Genomic DNA, 16,627 nt, shown 5'->3' with positions numbered 1-16,627 from the left:
AGGTGGCAGGGGGTGGGTGGCCCCGAGGGAGCGAGGAAGAGGGGAGTCCTAAGGGGAGAGCCGCCCTCACCAGCCAAGGGCTGCTGTGGCCTCAGCAGGGCTTGTCCCCTGGGGCCAGGGACGCCCAGACCAACCTATGCCCGCTGTCACTCCCGAACGTCCTCCGAGGGAGTGGAAGGGGAGAAAGGAGAGGATGTGGTGTGGATCCCATGAGAGAAAGTGGGAGGCCGAGACGGCCAGAGCTGTGGAGAGGGGCCCGAGTCAGTGCTGTGACAGGGGCCGGGGACCCAGGCCCAAGGAGCGCACGCACAGGGCAGGGCTGGGGTCGCAGAGACAGACAGACACAGACCCGACCGCGTGGGCCACCAGCCATGTGTGACGTGGGGATTTCTGTTCCGTGTCCCTACCGGAGTTGGGGGCTGACAGCTGGGTGGGTGGCCCCCTGACCACACTGGACGAGCAGATGCGTGGATACAGGCGGAGCAGCAGAGAAGCAAGGCGGCCTTTTATTGGAGAACTTGTCACAGACACACAGACACGCAGGCCCGGCCGGGGAATGGCCCCGGGCCCCCCGACGTCGGCCTGCTGGGGGCAGACTCCCTCCAAGCCGTCTCTCCTGCCGGGGCTGCCTCAGGGGGCTCCCTGCCTCACGTGTGCCACCTTTTTCTCCTGGCTGGGCTGCGATCCCCAGGTCCCGGGAGCAGGTGCAGGGACCCCGGGGCCCGGGCCGGGTGGGTGCTGCGCTCTGGGGTTTGGTTAATGCCAGGCTCCAGCGGAGGGTCCTGCTGGCCAGTCCAGGAAGGGGTGAGGCTGCCGTGTCTGGGGCGCAGGAGAGAGGGGAGGAAGAGTAGGGGCCGAGACTGGGGCCGGGTGGAGGGAAGGCGGGGGCCAGGCCGGGCCAGCTGTGCCCACAGGAACAGGGACCCCGAGGGGACGGGAGGGGCTCAGGCCTGTGCGTCCAGGGCCCGCACGTGCACGCTGGGCAGGCAGAACCAGGATGGCGGCAGCTCCTTGCTCGCACTGTCCTGGTGGAAGCGGATGTGGAGGAAGAAGTCACCCGTGTACAGGAAGAGCAGGGCTCCGAGGCAGGCCGACTGGCCTGAGGGCTGCACCTGTGGGGAAGAGGGAGCGATGTCAGCCCAGAGTAGCACAACCCCCAATGCCACCAGGAGACCCTTGAACCTGCCTGGAAGTGGGGGCAATGGGGTGGGGGGGAGGACCCCCCCAAGGGCTTTCCTGCTGTGCTCCCCCAAGCAGGTGGCTGTCCCTCTCTGAGCTTCTGGCTTTGGAAGGAGCATAGCACTTCCCTCCCTGGACCATCCAGGGGTGCCGGCAGGGTGGGGAGTGGCTGGGGTGAGGTGTCATTTCAGTGGCATGAGGGCTGCTCTCAGTGGACTTCCCCAGTTCTCCTGGGCTGCAGGCTGCCGCGAAGCAGGGGGCGCTGACTGAGAGGGGCAGGGGCCGGGGATGGCGGCAGTAAGGCCCCAGGTCTCGCCATCCTGGTTCACGGCCAGGACTCAGTACACGGAGAAGTGAGCTACGTGAGGCCCACGGTGAGTCAGGGAAGACCCCGTCCCCACCAGGGGAAGGCAGGGGGCACCGGGACAGTGGCCGTGGGGGCCGCTCTGGGGCTCACAGACCGCCACGCACCGCGTCAAGGTAGAAAGTGCTGGAGCCCACGAAGGAGACGGCGTCATGCAGGTCGTAGTTGTGCACGCCATTCTGGTGGTCCTGGAAGGGGGCCACGGTGAGGGCGAAGGGCCCCACGCTGCGCGGGCTCTGGTTGGTCAGCCGCACCTCCAGACGCACAGGGTCGCCCACCCGGCAGGCTGCAGCCTCACAGTCACATGGCTGTCCGTCCACCAGCACATCTGCAAGGGTCACAGGACACGAGAATGTCAAGGGCACCGCCCAGCTGGCCTTGCTAGCCAGCCAGCCAGCCATCCAACCGTCCATCCGTCCATCCGTCCGTCCGTCCATCCGTCCGTCCGTCCGTCCGTCCGTCCGTCCATCCGTCCATCCGTCCACCCACCCACCCACCCCCTCACTTGTTCCCCCACGAACGCAGCCAGCCCCTCCGTGTAGGCTGAGTGCTGGGACACAGACATGTGGCCCGGTCCTTGCCGTCCTGATGTGCAGGCTGGAGGAGACAGGTGTGGGCACCAGATCTGTAACCCAGAGGGTGTGTGCCACGCTGGAGGGGCCCCGGGTCATTTAGGGGTCTCCCAGATGCTCCTGCCTGAAAGGGCTGAACCGTGATGGCAGCCCATGGGGGCTCCTGCAGGTGAGAGAGACTCAGAACCGCAGGGCAAGACTGTGGCAGGGGTGGCGCACGGTGTTTGTAAGATGAACAGCCAGTAGGCACCTGGGTGGGCCTCTGCCACACGCACTGTTGATTCACACGCAGAAGGGCCTGCCCAGCTTCCCCCAGACACCCCAGAGGTGACAGGACGCCAGCTGGGGAAAGGTCTGGAACCCAAGGAGCAGAGCAGGGATTGGGGGGCAGAGGTGTGGGGGAGAGGGGGGTGGGGGCCGGTGGACTGGAAAGTGCCGTGCTGGGACCCCCAGCCCCCCGGAGCCCCCAGCACATCCCAGTGGGATGATGGGAGGGGCGGTCTGGGGGACCTGCCTGGAGGCAGGGGTCGGGGGGCACAGGCTGGGATCTGAGCAGGAGACGTTCTCAGGACAGGCAGATAGGGGGAGAGCAGACCCCGAGGAGAACCCCCATGAAGACGAGGCAGAGACTGGGGGCTGCAGCACGAGAAGCTGCAAGACGCAGGAAGGAGCCTTCCCCGGGGCCTCCGGAGCGGAGCACAGCCCCGCGGCACCGTGACTTCGGCCTTCCGGCCTCCAGACCCTGCTGCGTGGAGCCCACAGGTGGTAACGTCTCACGGCGGCCCTAGACGCCGACGCGGCGGGTCAGGAGGTCGTGGGGGTCAGGGAGGGGGTCCTAAGGCTGCATCGGGACCTTGCATCACCCGGTACCGGTGCGGCTGCCAGCCCGCCTCACTGACCTCTCCCTGTCACGTCCACGGGCCCACGGAGGAGTGACGTGACCGCGACCCGCGGGTGCTTGCAGCCACAGAAGCACTCCCGCCCACCCCACCGTGTAACGATTCCTCACGTGCTCATGAGTGTGACCCCGTCATCGCCACTTCCCATGGCGGGGGCTGGCTAGGGTCGCCAGGTGGCTGTGGCGAAGACCCTCCTGCCCGGCGGCTGGGGGGCCCGGGCATCTACACGAGGCTGATTCCTCACTCAGGGTCCTGGAGGCGCAGTCTTGGGGGAAGGTCAGGGTGGCCTGCCCTGGAGTGGAGGGGGGGGAGATCCTCCCTCCAGGGCGAGTGCGGTCCTCAGGGAGCGTGTGCATCCGTGCAGCTGACCCTGCGTGGCCAAGCCAGGGCTCGGAGCGCGTGTGCGTAAGAGCGTGCAAGTTATGGGTGGGAGTGTGTAAGTATTGCGTGGGGGGAGCATGCATGTGTGTGTGAGTGTGCGTGGGAGTACAAGTGCGCATGCGAGTGACAGTGTGGGTGTGCGTATGAGTGTGCCTGAGTGGGAGTATGCGTGTGAGAGCGTGGGTGTGGGTGGGGTGAGTGTGCGTGAGGGGCAGCGTGCGTGTGAGTGTGGACAGAGAGGGGGCACGCCCGGACGGGCTCCGTGGGCAGCTGGGTGGGGGGAGGGAGCTGCGGGCCCAGAACCCCCCACGTTTCCCACCAAGTCCGTTCTTCCAGCAAAGCCTTCTGAGATGAAGTGCCCCCCACATCCTTTGTTTCTTGAGAATCACAAGCTTTTACTACACGTTACGGAAAACTTGGGAAGTTCATAGAAACAGAACTCATTTTCTGATAAACCCCCATAATCCCAGCCCTTCTCCCAGCCACACTCAGCGTCACGGTGCCGATTTCCACGTGTCTTCAGTACCGTGGCCCAGTAGCTGCTCTCTGGGACCACGGAACATAAGCGTGTTCCACACGTTGACGTTTCCGTGAGCACATTTTCAAAGCCTGCAGGGGATTCCATTAAAGCAATAAACTAATCTACCCACCCAGCCCCATGCAGGCCATGTCCACTTTTTCGGTATATAAATATCCCCGATGTACACACTTTTACACTGAGCTCTGTCTGGATTCCTGCCTCACGTTCCTGGGATACAGTGTCAGGAGTGGACACGAGTGAAAATGTCTCTGAGAGTGTGGGTGTGGGGCGCCAGTGGAGACTGACCTCCAGGAAGCCCCAGGGCCCGCCCCTTGCCCACCCCACGTCCCCAGGAGGAGAACCCACTCCCTGCCGCCCGCCCCAGATCACTGGATAACATGCACTCGCTCTAATGTTCGCCACCCACCCACAAGTCCCACTAGCACCTGCAGCGAAGGTGACAGGAGCAGAGAAATGCGCAAGTCCCAGCCTTCAGAAAGTTCTCAGTCCAGACAGGCAGGCCACGAGCTGGGCCACGCTGAGCCACACAGCCAGGTGTGCAACGGCGGCGGGGGGGGGGGGGGCTGCTACACGGCCCGGAGGACAGGCTGTCACCAAGTGCAGGCACAGGCCAGCCCGGTAACCCTAACGTCTGCTCAACACTGAACTGGACGTGACCCGGCACCACCTAAACCTCTTGAATCAAATGGGGAAAATGGAGGGAGCAGGTGTCAGGGCGCCTCGGTTGGTGGTTCCATTAAGGGAAAGACACGATTATGTGCAAATCAGTGAAGGGTGGCTGGCTCATTACATCTCTGCTCTTTTTTTCCTTGCAGAGAATTGTGTGGGTCGCGGGCTTGCTAGGGCAGCTGAGGACTGGCCTCTGGCTCATCTGCAGAGCGGCCCCCAGCCCGCCTGTGGGTGCTGTTAACCCTTCCCTGGCCTCCAGCTCTGTTTGCCTTCCGCCCCCCACCCCGGCAGGGGAGAGGGGAGACAAGGCTCCGCACGCAGCTACTGGTGGTGACCTTCCCTCAGCACTCTCCAGAAGGAGCAGGGACTTGTGGCCAGGCCAGGGCAGCAGGGGTGGGGGACGGGCCCCTGGCTAAGCAGCAGGCTGGGCTGGGGTGTCAACTTTGCCTTGACCCTTCATCCTGGGAGAGGCCTCTGCCCACCTGAGTGTCCTTCACCTCATCTGCAAAGCTGGGATACTGATCCTGCCTCAGAGGCCTGGGGTAGGGCTGAGGACCAGAGAGAGAACAGAGGACCCAGCCAGGCCTTCCCTGCCCTGGTCTGAGGTGAGCAGTCCCCGCTGGGCCCCCAGATCTTTGGCTCTTACTCATAAATGTGACTGCTAGGCCCCTGGGAAACAGGCTGTGGCCCTCCAGAGGGGCAGGACCCACCTGTCTTGCCACCTGCTGGGTCTTCCCTCACAGGGTGACAACTGTCCCTGTCATCCTGGCCTGAGGGCTGTGTCCTCCCTCACAGGGTGACAACTGTCCCCACCATCCTGGCCTGAGTGCCGGGAGTCCTGCACCCAGAAAACCCCTGGTACCAGGCAAACTGGGAGCGCAGGGCGTTCCCCCCCAGACCTGGCACCCATAATGACTGCCAGGGTCAAATTAGGGAACTTCTGCGCTCAGAAAGCAGCTGTTTCCTTCCTTTCTGCAGTCCAGCATCTCAGATCTGGGCACCAAACCTTCCCAGGTCACTGGGAGGACACAGTAGGGCAGAGCAGAGGGCTGTAGTTCCCTAAGAGAAGGACAGGCTTCCTGAATCGAGAAGGGTGGTGAGGCCGGTCTCCCCTGGGACCCGGGGGTCGGGGGTCGGGGGCTGTTTCAGAAACCTGCTGAAGATAAGCCCAAAAATGCTGGGGACGTGGAGGATGCTGGCTGTGCTCAGGTGGGGTCTGTAACCCCACTGGCACTGCTTCCCCAGCACACGCCGGGCTCTGGCTCTGAACCGGGCCAGCTGTGTCCCGTCCTGGGAGGAAGGCCCTTCTGGGCACAGCGGGTAGAGGCGGCCGGGACCAGAGGAGAAGACTGAGCTTTCTGCCAGTGGTTCACGGGACTCACCGGGAAGGGGATGGGGTTGGATAACTAAATACTTCTCAAAGGCGAGCTGTTCTGGAGTCATTTCTAACGTGCCGGGGAGGGGACGAAGACCACCCAGTCACCGCGGGCCTGTGGCACATGCTGGGCTCAGCTCCAGCTTCTCGGTTCGAGTCCTGTCTGCAGAGGCCCCTGTGAAGGCCTCCCCGCCAGGTCAGCCCGCTGCCCTCACACGGGGAAGGTGGGTGCAATGTCTACCCGTTCACGGCAAGACTGGGACCTTGAGAGCCTGGGACCGCGGCAAGACCGCGGCAAGACTGTGACAAGGAGCTCCCGCTCTGTGTGCACAGCGGACCGGCCAGCCGGCCCCCTGCAGGTGGGCGGGGACACCAGCGTGTGTGATGTGTCCCACGCAGGCGGCACGTCCCCACTCGGGTGTCCCCCACGACCACCACGGTGCCTTTCTATGGCGTGGGGGGTGGGCTCATCTGGGGTCGGCGTGAGTGGGGCCTAATTTCCCCCCTTGACCTCCAGGGCCACCTGCCCCGCTTCCCCCCACACTGGCGGGGACACCCCCCACGTCCCTCTGCAGGCGGGGTGGGGTGATCCTGCCGTCCGCGTCTGCACCCGCCACTGCCTGCCTTCTCTGAGCCTCGGCTTCTGCTCTTTCAGCTGGGAGAGCAGAACGCGTCTCGGGGGCTTTTGTGAGAATCGGGTGTGTGTGAGCGGAGCTGGGGGTGCACGGTGGCCTCAGGGCTGGTCTGACTGGTGCTGTTACCACCGTGACTGGCACCCATGCTGGGGGTACAGGTCGGGCCCGTGGGGCTGTCACACCACTGCAGACTCCCAGCACCCTTCTTCACCCAGAGGACTGGGTGCCGCTGGGGAGCGGGGCCTTGGCAGCGAGGGGCTAGGAGCCAGCGACAGAAGGGACAGACGCGTAGCCTGTGAGGTCGCATGGCCGGGACCCAGAACGTCCCAGCCTCAGGGAAGCGGAGCCCCGGGAGGGGCCAGCCCACGAGGCGCCCACCTGCCCACCCCCCGTGCCAGCGACAGGTGCCCGGCAGCTGTGCACGGGGCACCCCCACCTGGGAGCGGAGAGTAGGACAGACAGGTCTCTGGCTTTGGAGGGTCCCACCTTCCAGAACCCTGAGTCTGCTTTGCTGCCACAGGGATGGTGTGGAGACAGAATAACGCCCCTCTAAAGACATCATAATCCCTGGGACCTGCGGAATATGTTCCCTCGCGTGACAAAGGCACTTTGTGGCTGTGATGAGGTTAGGGATCCTGAGACGGGGAGATGATCCTGGAGTATCGGGTGGGCCTGATGTCATCACAGGGGCCCCGCCTTGCACCTGATGGTCACACGGAGGCCACACCACCTCGGCACCCACACCCAGCCCATTGGCACGACCGCTGGTCAGTGGCCACCACTCCCTTCTCCACCCTAGCCCTGGCCAGCTTCCTGGCAGGCCTCCCTATGTCCACACTTCCTGTTCTACCCTTTTCCACACAACAGTCAAAGGGATGGTGTAAAAATGCCATTCGATCTTGTCACCCCCTTGGTTGACCCTTGGCTGGCCTGTGGCTTCTCTTTATACTCAGAATGAAAGGGAGGTTCGATCAGACCATGGCTACTGACCCTGGCTTCCCAGGCCCTGCGTGGCTCCAGCCAGGGTCCCCCCACTTCCTGCTCTAACCACACGACCTCCTTCCTGCCCCTCCAGCACGCCCGGCACGCACCCGCCCTGGGCTTCTGCACCTGCTACCCTTGCCACCTTGGCCCTGTCCTCAGGCCATTTCGGACCACTCAGTGAAAAGTCTTCCTATCCTTTTTCCTCTTCATGACCCCTCCGTCACCCTCGACATCTTATCTCTTGTTTACCCGTTTGTTTAATATTAACTGTATTCCTTCTTCCCTGGACACTCCGGGAGAACTGGCACCTGCTGTGTCCCCAGCACCAGGCCAGGCGGGCACTCGCTGTTTGCTATCTGCGGGGTGACTGAGAGGCTGGATGAAGGAGTGCATGTGTGCGCTTTGGGGCTGGCCACGCCCTGCCCCCTTGAGGCCCCCAGTCACTTGTCCGTAACTTGTGACTCAGGGAGACTGGGCCACGTCCCTGAAGTGCCCTGTGGGGAGGACGTTCAGATCAACCTGCCACTTCCTGGCTCCGGGTCCCTGACTCGTCCACCAAGCTTTTGTGGAGGACATTATTCATGCAGGAGAATCTCATGTTGTAAGAAATCTCCTGGGAGCAGATTAGTCTCTTCCCTCAAAGCATTAAATCGGGTCCACCTTCTCCCTCCGCCCCCGGCCCTGCTTCTCCTTCACTTTTAATACCAGCCAGAGTCACGGACTTAATTTTGTCTGGCCCAGAATTCTTCCCGAAACCGCTGCCACGTTTATGCTACAGCACGTCCCCGGGCTCTGGCAGAAGCACAGGCTATAAATAGAAGCAGGGATGAGGGAAGGGCCCCGGGGGGCCCACTCTGGAGAGGCGCGAGGAGGAAGAAGCCGCCGGTGCCAGCCTGCTCTTTGGCCGAGGGCAGCCACCGTTGGGTGGGGGTTGAGGTGCGGAGCGAGCCACGAGATGGGGGAGAGGTGAGCACCCCGGGTGGGGGCAGGAATCTGGTGTTGCCCCCACCTGCTGGTGTCTTACTCGGGGCCAAGCCCTCGACTGGCAACCTCCTGTCCCTACTGGAGGGCACACAGAGCGGTGTGACTATTGCTAAGGGACCCTGAGGTGCAGGAAGCTGATGCAGCTGCCAGGGCCTGGGCCCAACAGCCTGGCCTCTGGAGAGCCTGCTGTGGGCCAGTGAGGTCAGCAGGGGCTGCTCCCAAGTCCCCAGGGGAGACCGCCCGGACGGGGAGCCCGTCATCCAGGTCTCGGAATCGGCATGAGAGACCGGGGTCCCGCTTCTGGGACAGGTCTCTGCCCTCCAGCGTCAGTTTCCTATCTCTCCCCAGGAGGGGCCGGAGCAGCTCTGCTTGGCCACGAAGGCTCCCGGGAGGCAGACACGGGGCTAGTTTAGGTCCCTGCCTGGGTTCCTGTCAAACGCTGACTCTGCTGAGCTCTGCTCCAGTTCGCAAGCGGTGCCAGGAAGGAGCAACCTGTTCCTGGTGCCTTGGGAGATGCGGAGGTACGGTCCTGGGGATGCACCAATCTACTGTGTGCATTTCACCCCAGAAGTTTCCATGATCCGAAGAAGCCCAGAGAAGGTGGAAAGCGCAGTGGAAGGGGCTTGTCCCGACTCGGCCCCTGCAGCCAGGCCTCCGGTACACCTGGCACTGGCTTCCCTGTTCTTGTTGGTTCCTCGAGCACCCGCTGCATCCTAGCTCGGGCTCGAAGGCTCCACGGTGTTGTCTCGTTCAGTGCCCGGAACAACCCGCCGGGCTGGCACCCTCGCTGGTGTGGACAGTCTTGGGAGCTGGCCCTGCTGTGTGGTGGGCCGGGCTGAGCTCCCCCTGCACCCCTGCACCCCTGCACTCCAGAGCTTTACTGAAATATACTTCACAGACCCCCACGGCTCTTCCATTTACAGGGGACAATTCAATGTTGTTAGTACATTTCCAGAGCTGTGCAGCCATCACCACAGACAACTTGAGGATGTTCTCATCGCTCCAAGAAGAACCTCCATTCCCTTAGCCTCACCCCCCCTCCCCGTTCCCCCAGCCCTGAATGACCACCGACCGACTTCCTGGCTCTTCTGGACTTCACCAGGAGGAGAATCACGCATATGTGGTCTCTGTGTCTGCCTGGTTTCACTCAGCATCCTGCCGTCAAGGGTCATCCTTCCTACCACTGGACAGGGCTCCTGTGTGGACATACCACACCTTGTTCATCCGTCCGTCCGTCCGTCACCAACATTTGGGTTGTGTCCACTGACGTCTGTCAGGAGCGGCAGTACCGTGGACTCCCGTGGGCACGGTCTGTGTGGATGCGGGTCTTTGTCACCCCAGGGCACATACCTCGGAGTCGAGTCGCCGGGTCACATGGGGACTATATTTAACCCGAGGAGCCAGCAGGCTGCTTTCCGCAGCAGTGGGACTGTTTCACATTCCCACCCCAGAGCACGGGGTTCCGGTTTCTGCATAGCCTCCCAACACCTGCTGTTGTGGCCTTTCTGGTTCCAGCCACCCTAGTGGGGATGAAGGAACATTTCCCCATGGTTTCCTGGGTATTTCTGGTTTGGCCACGTCTGGTCATGCCGCAGCGGCCCTTGCTGCCCCATGGGGTGGGTGGGTGTTCCGAAGGGCTCTTTTGTGTAGTCGTTACTCACCCTGCATAGCTGTGAGAACCTTCTGGAATCCCAAGCCCTTAGCTCCCGCTCCTCCCGGAGCCCAGGATCAGACCCTGGGACAAGCAGGGACCGAGAGTGTGGCTGCAGGCGAGGGGCAGGTTGGAAGCGGGGGTCACAGAATTGCAGGGGGGCCTCCGCGAGGAGAATGATCCTGAGGATGCGCAGGTCAGAGGTAGGCAGGCAGGCAGTCAGGCTCGGCTGCGAGGCCCACGGTTGTCTGTCCAGTCTGCTCTGTGCAGAGAGGCTGTGTGAGGGGTCACGGGCAGGGGCGTGCTCCTGGCCAATCAGGAGACACCTGCTAACCAGCTGTGAACAGCCCTGGGGGTTCCGACCCACAGTAGACTTTTCAAAAGAGAACTTCCTGGCCGTGCTGTGTCCTGAGTGTCTGGCTTTCTGGGTCTGGGGTGGCGCTGAGCATATAATGGCGATGTGCCCGCGTCCACAGTCTCACCCAGAGCGGGCAGCACAGAGGAGCAGGGAGGGCAGGAGAGGAAGCTGGGGCGGGACCTCCTGAAATACCAGTCTGCCCCAAGATCATGTGCAAATCACCTTCAGGGGTAAAAAGGGTGGATCTCTTGCTCAACTGGCTTATGTGCCAACCGGCTCATTTCTCCTTTAGGACCAGGCTCCCACGGCCAGGTGAGCTCAAACTCCTAGCAAGGACGCCCTCCCCGCCCTCCCCCCACAACTCGCCTCTCCCTGCCTTTGCTGACGGTAAGAGATGGGATGGCCAAGTAGACTTCAGGCACAAGTGTCTAATTTGGGATAAAGAAAAATTCAAGGATGTAAGAACAAAGCCAGAGACACCAATTAGGTGAAGACCCAAGAACAGCTGAGGTGTCTCAGGTTTTGGAAGTTAAAGCAGACGTGAAACTTAAACTTCACAGGACACACGTTTTTCTGGTCCACATAAATTTGGGGTGGGCCTAAATTTTACAGTCACATTTGATTCAGGTGAGGCGTGGCTCAGGCATTAATTGAGAAGCTTTGTCGCTCTTTAAATGAAGAGAAAGAACTTCAAGTGGACAGACAAGCGAACCCTGGGATGGCAGGAGAGGTAAGGTGAGGCCCCGGGTTGCACCCTCCTCCCTGGCAGCAGCTGGGCGGCTGTCCTGGGGCACATCTAGCAGGCAACTCTGCAGTTTCCAAGAACCCAGTAAAAAGTGGAGAATTTTCTCTAATGCCAATGTACTAGTCAGCTGCCATATCTTTCCTCTTTACCAACAAGAGCCAAGTAACTGACCTTTTCTCTCTGGCTGTTAGGAAGCCCAGAGCCAATGGTGTACCAATCTAGACCACCATGTCGGCCCTCAGTGAGCCGTGTTGTAGTCATGTGTGCACACGTGCACACACACACACACCCTCTCCTACAGGTCTTGACCAATTATGCCAAATATGGTCCCTTTTAGTCAAGGAATTTTCGGTTTAATTTTGCTGCTTTCTTGTACATCGAGAGAGGGTTTAGAAGAGGTTAGAAGCATGGACACGCCCAGGAGTGGGGGGTGATGGTGTTTGGGACAAGGGTATTGTGCCCAGAAAGGCCGTGCACAGCCTGGGGAGGGGGTGACAGACCACACAGCCCCCTCGCCGTTCCCGCGGCTCTGTGAGCCTCCAGCACTGGGGGAAGCGAGTCTTTCCGTCGGATGTGCTGCTCGGACGGAGCTGGCCGGAGATGGACAGTGGCCGGCAGGAGGAGGGCCGGCTTGTCTGCCCAGAACCACGGTGCTGTTTTCGGAGAGCTCAGCTCCCGGGGTTCCTGCGGGTCACGGGGCTGGAACACAGGCTCTCTCTGTCCCCATCGGCGACTGTCAGGGTGTGCGCCAGATGAGGCCGGAGCTTTGCTCTCAATCCACCAAATGGCATGCATTTTTACCAGTTATTGAGGTAGCTAATTAGTTCATAAACCAGAATGCCTCCTCCTCGGCATCCAGGGAGGGAGACTGTTCAAGGCCCACACGTGTAATTACCCTCAAGTGGAGAACAGCTCCTGAGGAGCCGTTTGGCTCTCTTGGGTAAATAATTTACTTTTACAACTTTTCATTAAAGATTAAAGGGAATTAAATTAAAATTAAGGCGGGTTGGACTGGCAGAGGAGGCCCGTGCCACTCAGAATTCTCTCACCGAGAGGCTCTCCGGCCTCCTGAGCCCGGCCAGGGCGTCCAGTGCTGTGGGGGGCTCAGGGGGCGGAGTCCAGGGTAGGGGTGGGGGCGAGCTCTGGCAGGAAGGGAGCGCTGCCCCCAGCAGACAGGTCTCGGGCTGCATCCTGGCGCGGCCCGCGGCTGCCTGTGGACCGCGGCGACCCACCGCCTCGAACACAGGGAGAAACACGCATCCCCAACACCGCACACCGGTCTGGGGTCCCAGCCGCAGACACCCTCCACAGCCTCCAGGCCGGTGCCCTCAGGCCACACAGGTAGATGGCAGAGCTCAGATGCCAAGTGGAGGGCCAGGTGAGCCCCTTCAGAAGCTGCTTCCTCAGCTGAATGCGGGCACCACGCCCGCACCACCTGGCACATGGAGTGGAGGAGACACACGCGGGCGAGGGCGGAGCCTGCCCAACAGGCATGGGGGCCTGGGGCAGGGGACCGCAAGGCAGTGGCTCGGAGCACACTGACACGGCTACCTCAGTGGCAGAGGCTGTAAGTAAGGGCAGAGCCCCAACCCGGGTCCCCCAGGCACCAGAGCCGGTGCATACCCCTCGCCCGAGGGCTCCACGCTCACGGCGGTGCCTGCAGCTGTCTATGCCCACCCTGCTGTCTGTGCCCGGCTCCTGTTTCCTCTCACTGGCACGCAACCTCCCAGCTCTGCATCTCAAAGCCCTGCTCATACGCCCCCTCCACCAGGGAGCCCTCCCTGCTCTTCCCTCAAGGAACACTTGCTTGAACTTGAGGAGGTTCTGGTGGCAGAGGCCGGCCGGGCATTCATCAAGCCATGCCCTTTCCTCCTGGGCACACAGCAGCGAGTGTGAACACGGGACTGAGTCCTGCTCAGGGGACAGCTGGGGAAATGACACCCCCCAAACCTGGCCCACAAACACATCCGTCCCACAATCCCCATCTCCACAGAGAGGACTAGAAGTGGAGAGAGGGGCCACAGGAGGGGCAGAACTGGGGTCCCCCACTGAGCTCCAGAAAGGCCCCCCCAGAACAGCATGAACCCTAAACACAGTAAGGTTGGTGTGAGGTCCCCGAAAGCTGCGGCTGTCACAACACCGAGCCGTGACACCCACAGGCCTCCAGTGCTCGCGTGCCCAAGCTCCCGGCACTCGGGAGCATGGCTCGGACGCCTCGTTGGGTGCACTGCAGCCGGGTCCCCGCTCCTTCCCAGGGGACAGGGAACACACCGGCCGAGGGAGAGGAGCCTCCAGTGAGCCCGCCCCCTTCAACCGCCTGGATTTGGACACGCTGAGACAATGGAGATCAAAGGGGAGAAAACCACGGAGGACGTGCCTGCTGGCTGGTGGCATTAGGCAAAGACGTCTTTCTGAGAAGAGCAGAGAGTGTGAAATGACTCCCCGGTCCCCGAGCAATGTCTGTGCCTTGTCACTCTCTCAGGTTTCATCTTTTCTCGGGCCCTGCCACCCGGGGAGGCCTGGCACAGCTCCGCGCTCCCGCACCCAGCCCTGCTCTCACCGCACGACGCCATCCCAGCCTCGGACCCCCTCGCCTGCGGGGCCAGCTCACACACGGGGCACCAGTGGCAGCAGGGCGATCAGGGGCAACCGCAGGGTCTCCTCTCCTGGTGAGCGAGCACGAGGTGGGCGAAGGCGGTGTGGGAAACGGTCACGCACAGGCAGTCTGTTGCCCTGCCCGGGCGCCTGGCCTCCCCGGCAAGCGTCCCTGCCGCCGCCTTGGTGGCCGTACTTGGCCCTCTGCATCGGCTGGGGGGATGGCTCCTCCAACGGGCTCCTGAGGCCTGGGCACACCCCCACCTTCCCCAGGGCCCAGCAGGGCCAGCTCACACGGGGCCTCCACCAGGATCTGCAGGCCTGCCACCGGCCAGGCCCCAAAGCCAGGACTCCGGCCTCCTCGGCTGCCCAGCAGAAGACAGAGGGTTTTCCGGAGAGAAGACATCGAGTGACGTGGGACGTAGGAATGATGCCGACTGCTCCCGCAGAGTAGTCCAGACCAAGGTGAAGGCGGTCTGCTTCTCCCTCCCTGTGGTCGCTCTCCCCCAGCACCCTGAGACCACCTCCACATGTCAACCCCCCACAGCCATATGCAGTGCCCCTCAGAGCCTCCCCTCGCTGACTCCTACTGGCCTCTTCAAAACTCAGCTCAAGCAGCACCTCCTCCTGGAAGACTTCCTACATACTGCACCCAGCCCCACGCCAGCTCCTTGCCATACCACGAACTGCCCCTACTCAAGAGTTTTCTGTTGACAGACTGCCTTCGGGCGGAGACTAGCTGCTCAAGGGTAGGGGCTCAGGGTTCGTTCACTGAACTAACTGAAGAATGAACTCAGCCAATCCACCGCTTGTTGTGTGACCTTAGGTAAATCACTTAACCTCTCTGAGCTTCCCTGTCTGCTTCCTTATCTGCTACATGAGAGGAACGGGCTGGATGATTTCAAAACGGGCTATTTATGGTTCTCATGCCTGGGCTCAGCCCCTCCAAGTGCACGTCCAGACCCCTCTTTCTACTGGGCCAGGGTGGGACGTCTGCTCCCACAGTATACCAGACACTGCCAGGGGCCTCCCCCCACTCCCACACACAGCCCAGGGCCTGACATCTGGCGGGTCAACGTTCATCATGTCGGACAGACTCTTCGAGTGGCAACAGCCCAAGCTTGCCGCAGAACCACAGCGTCCCGGAGCACACACAGTCAGTCGGGAACGACTTGGGCCACCAAAGAACCTTCCGAGCGGCCGGAGAGGCCAAACCACAGGGGCAGCTGGACAAACAGGGTGCTGGTGAGCCTGCTGCCCTGTGCTTAACTGGGAACAGGGTCAGGGCTGCTCCCGGCCGTGAGAATGGGTGCCCCAGGGAGTCCATCACTGCCTTTGGTTCACAAGGACACGGTCAGGGGGCAGGGCCCCTCGCCTTCTGCCTTCCCCGGGGCGAGGGCCAGCAGTGCAGGAATGCGTAGGGGGTGGCAGGCCCAGGGAGCTCACGGAGTAGGGGAAGACTGAGCCCTGCATAGACCCAGGGCAGGGCAAGGAGCCCACCAGCCCACAGCCCACAGCCCACCCCAGGACGGTACAGGGGGACGTTAGGGCAGAGACGCCTGAGGGTTAGGTGCCCCAGGTGTCCCAGGGTGGCACGTGGGATGCCTGCTGGACCTGAAGACCCTCGTCGAGAGCGATCCCCCTGACTGAGGCCCCAGGAGCAATGCTCCCAGCCTGGGCTTCTCTGACTAGGGCTGAACATCCCAGAGGCCCCAGAGGGCAGGATGCGCATGAGATCCCAGCTCTCCCGGGTGGAGGCATACGCCCTGCAAACGCGTGTGTATTTACCGCATCCCCGAGGCAGGTCTCCCTGGGGCCCTGGCCAGCTCCCATCTGCTGGTCCTCCGTGGCCCCTCGGCCCCAGCCACCCCGGCACAGAGACACATGTCCTCAGGCTGCTGCCCCTCTGTGTTGGCTGGGTCCTCTTGGGTGTGCAGAGGAGGAGTCTGGGGCCAGGCAGCACCCCTGCACGCACAACCCCTGGGGCTGAGCTGGGCATAGGCTGAGGGGGCGTCCAGGCAGACAGAGTCGGAGAAGGGCCTTGGCAGGCCCCACAGCAGGCCTCTGGGCCTCTGCTCTCAGGACAGACCTCTTGCCTGTCTCCACCGACGGGTGGCTTCTCTGAATGCACGTTCTAGGCCTGGGAGGGCGGGATCTGGGAGTCCTGGGATCTCCCCATGGCCTGAGGGATGTGTCCTGAGGGGCCCCTCTGATGGCAGCTGTCCACCAGGTCAGGCAGTGCGCTCTTGGGGGGCGCCGTCCTGATGGCGTGAGTGGCTGCTGCGGGTCACAGCTGTCACTGTGCCGCCTCGGGGGGGGCACTGATCCCATAGCAAGTGTGGATGATCCCGCCAGGGCAACCTGGCTTCCCACCCGGAGCCTTCCGCACAGCTATCCCTGGAGGAAGGGCTCCCTGGTCCTGCGCCCACACAGACGACACACAGCAGCCGCAGGTTTGCAGAGAATGCTCAGCAGGAAGGACACGGCCAGAGGGCCCTGCCTGGAGCTGCTGTGGACGAGGACTGACAAGCCTCAGTCTCCTCATCTGTAGGATGGGACGAGACCGCCCACCTGGCAGGGATGCGGGACGACAAAGGGCTGCAGAGAGCAGGGTGCTCTCTGCGTGCAGGCCTACGCAAGCATGCTGTGCCACTCGCAGCGTGGGGGTGCTGGAGCTCTGAACGTCCTCCCAACT

At 62.3% G+C, this 16,627-nt stretch overlaps 1 protein-coding gene and 1 long non-coding RNA gene across 3 annotated transcripts in view; one reads left to right on the top strand and one right to left on the bottom strand.

Moving 5' to 3' along the window:
- Window positions 1–490: 490 nt before the first annotated feature.
- Window positions 491–16,627, bottom strand: part of TRAPPC9 (trafficking protein particle complex subunit 9) — a 566,939-nt gene continuing 550,802 nt past the window's right edge. For both annotated transcript variants that reach the window (XM_049633425.1, XM_049633426.1), the window contains 2 exons: window positions 1,651–1,871; window positions 491–1,112 (listed from right to left, as the gene is read on the bottom strand). In XM_049633425.1, the coding sequence (XP_049489382.1) occupies window positions 945–1,112; window positions 1,651–1,871 (389 nt within the window). In that variant the 3' untranslated portion in view covers window positions 491–944. The remainder of the gene's footprint in view (window positions 1,113–1,650; window positions 1,872–16,627) is intronic.
- On the top strand, window positions 10,352–11,304 carry LOC125924715 (uncharacterized). Its single transcript, XR_007458526.1, has 3 exons — window positions 10,352–10,437; window positions 10,885–10,979; window positions 11,220–11,304. It is a non-coding gene; the product is annotated as an uncharacterized LOC125924715 (long non-coding RNA).

Source organism: Panthera uncia, chromosome F2 (assembly GCF_023721935.1).
Source record: "Panthera uncia isolate 11264 chromosome F2, Puncia_PCG_1.0, whole genome shotgun sequence".
NCBI lineage: Eukaryota > Metazoa > Chordata > Mammalia > Carnivora > Felidae > Panthera > Panthera uncia.
This window is presented reverse-complemented; position numbering and strand designations above follow the sequence as displayed.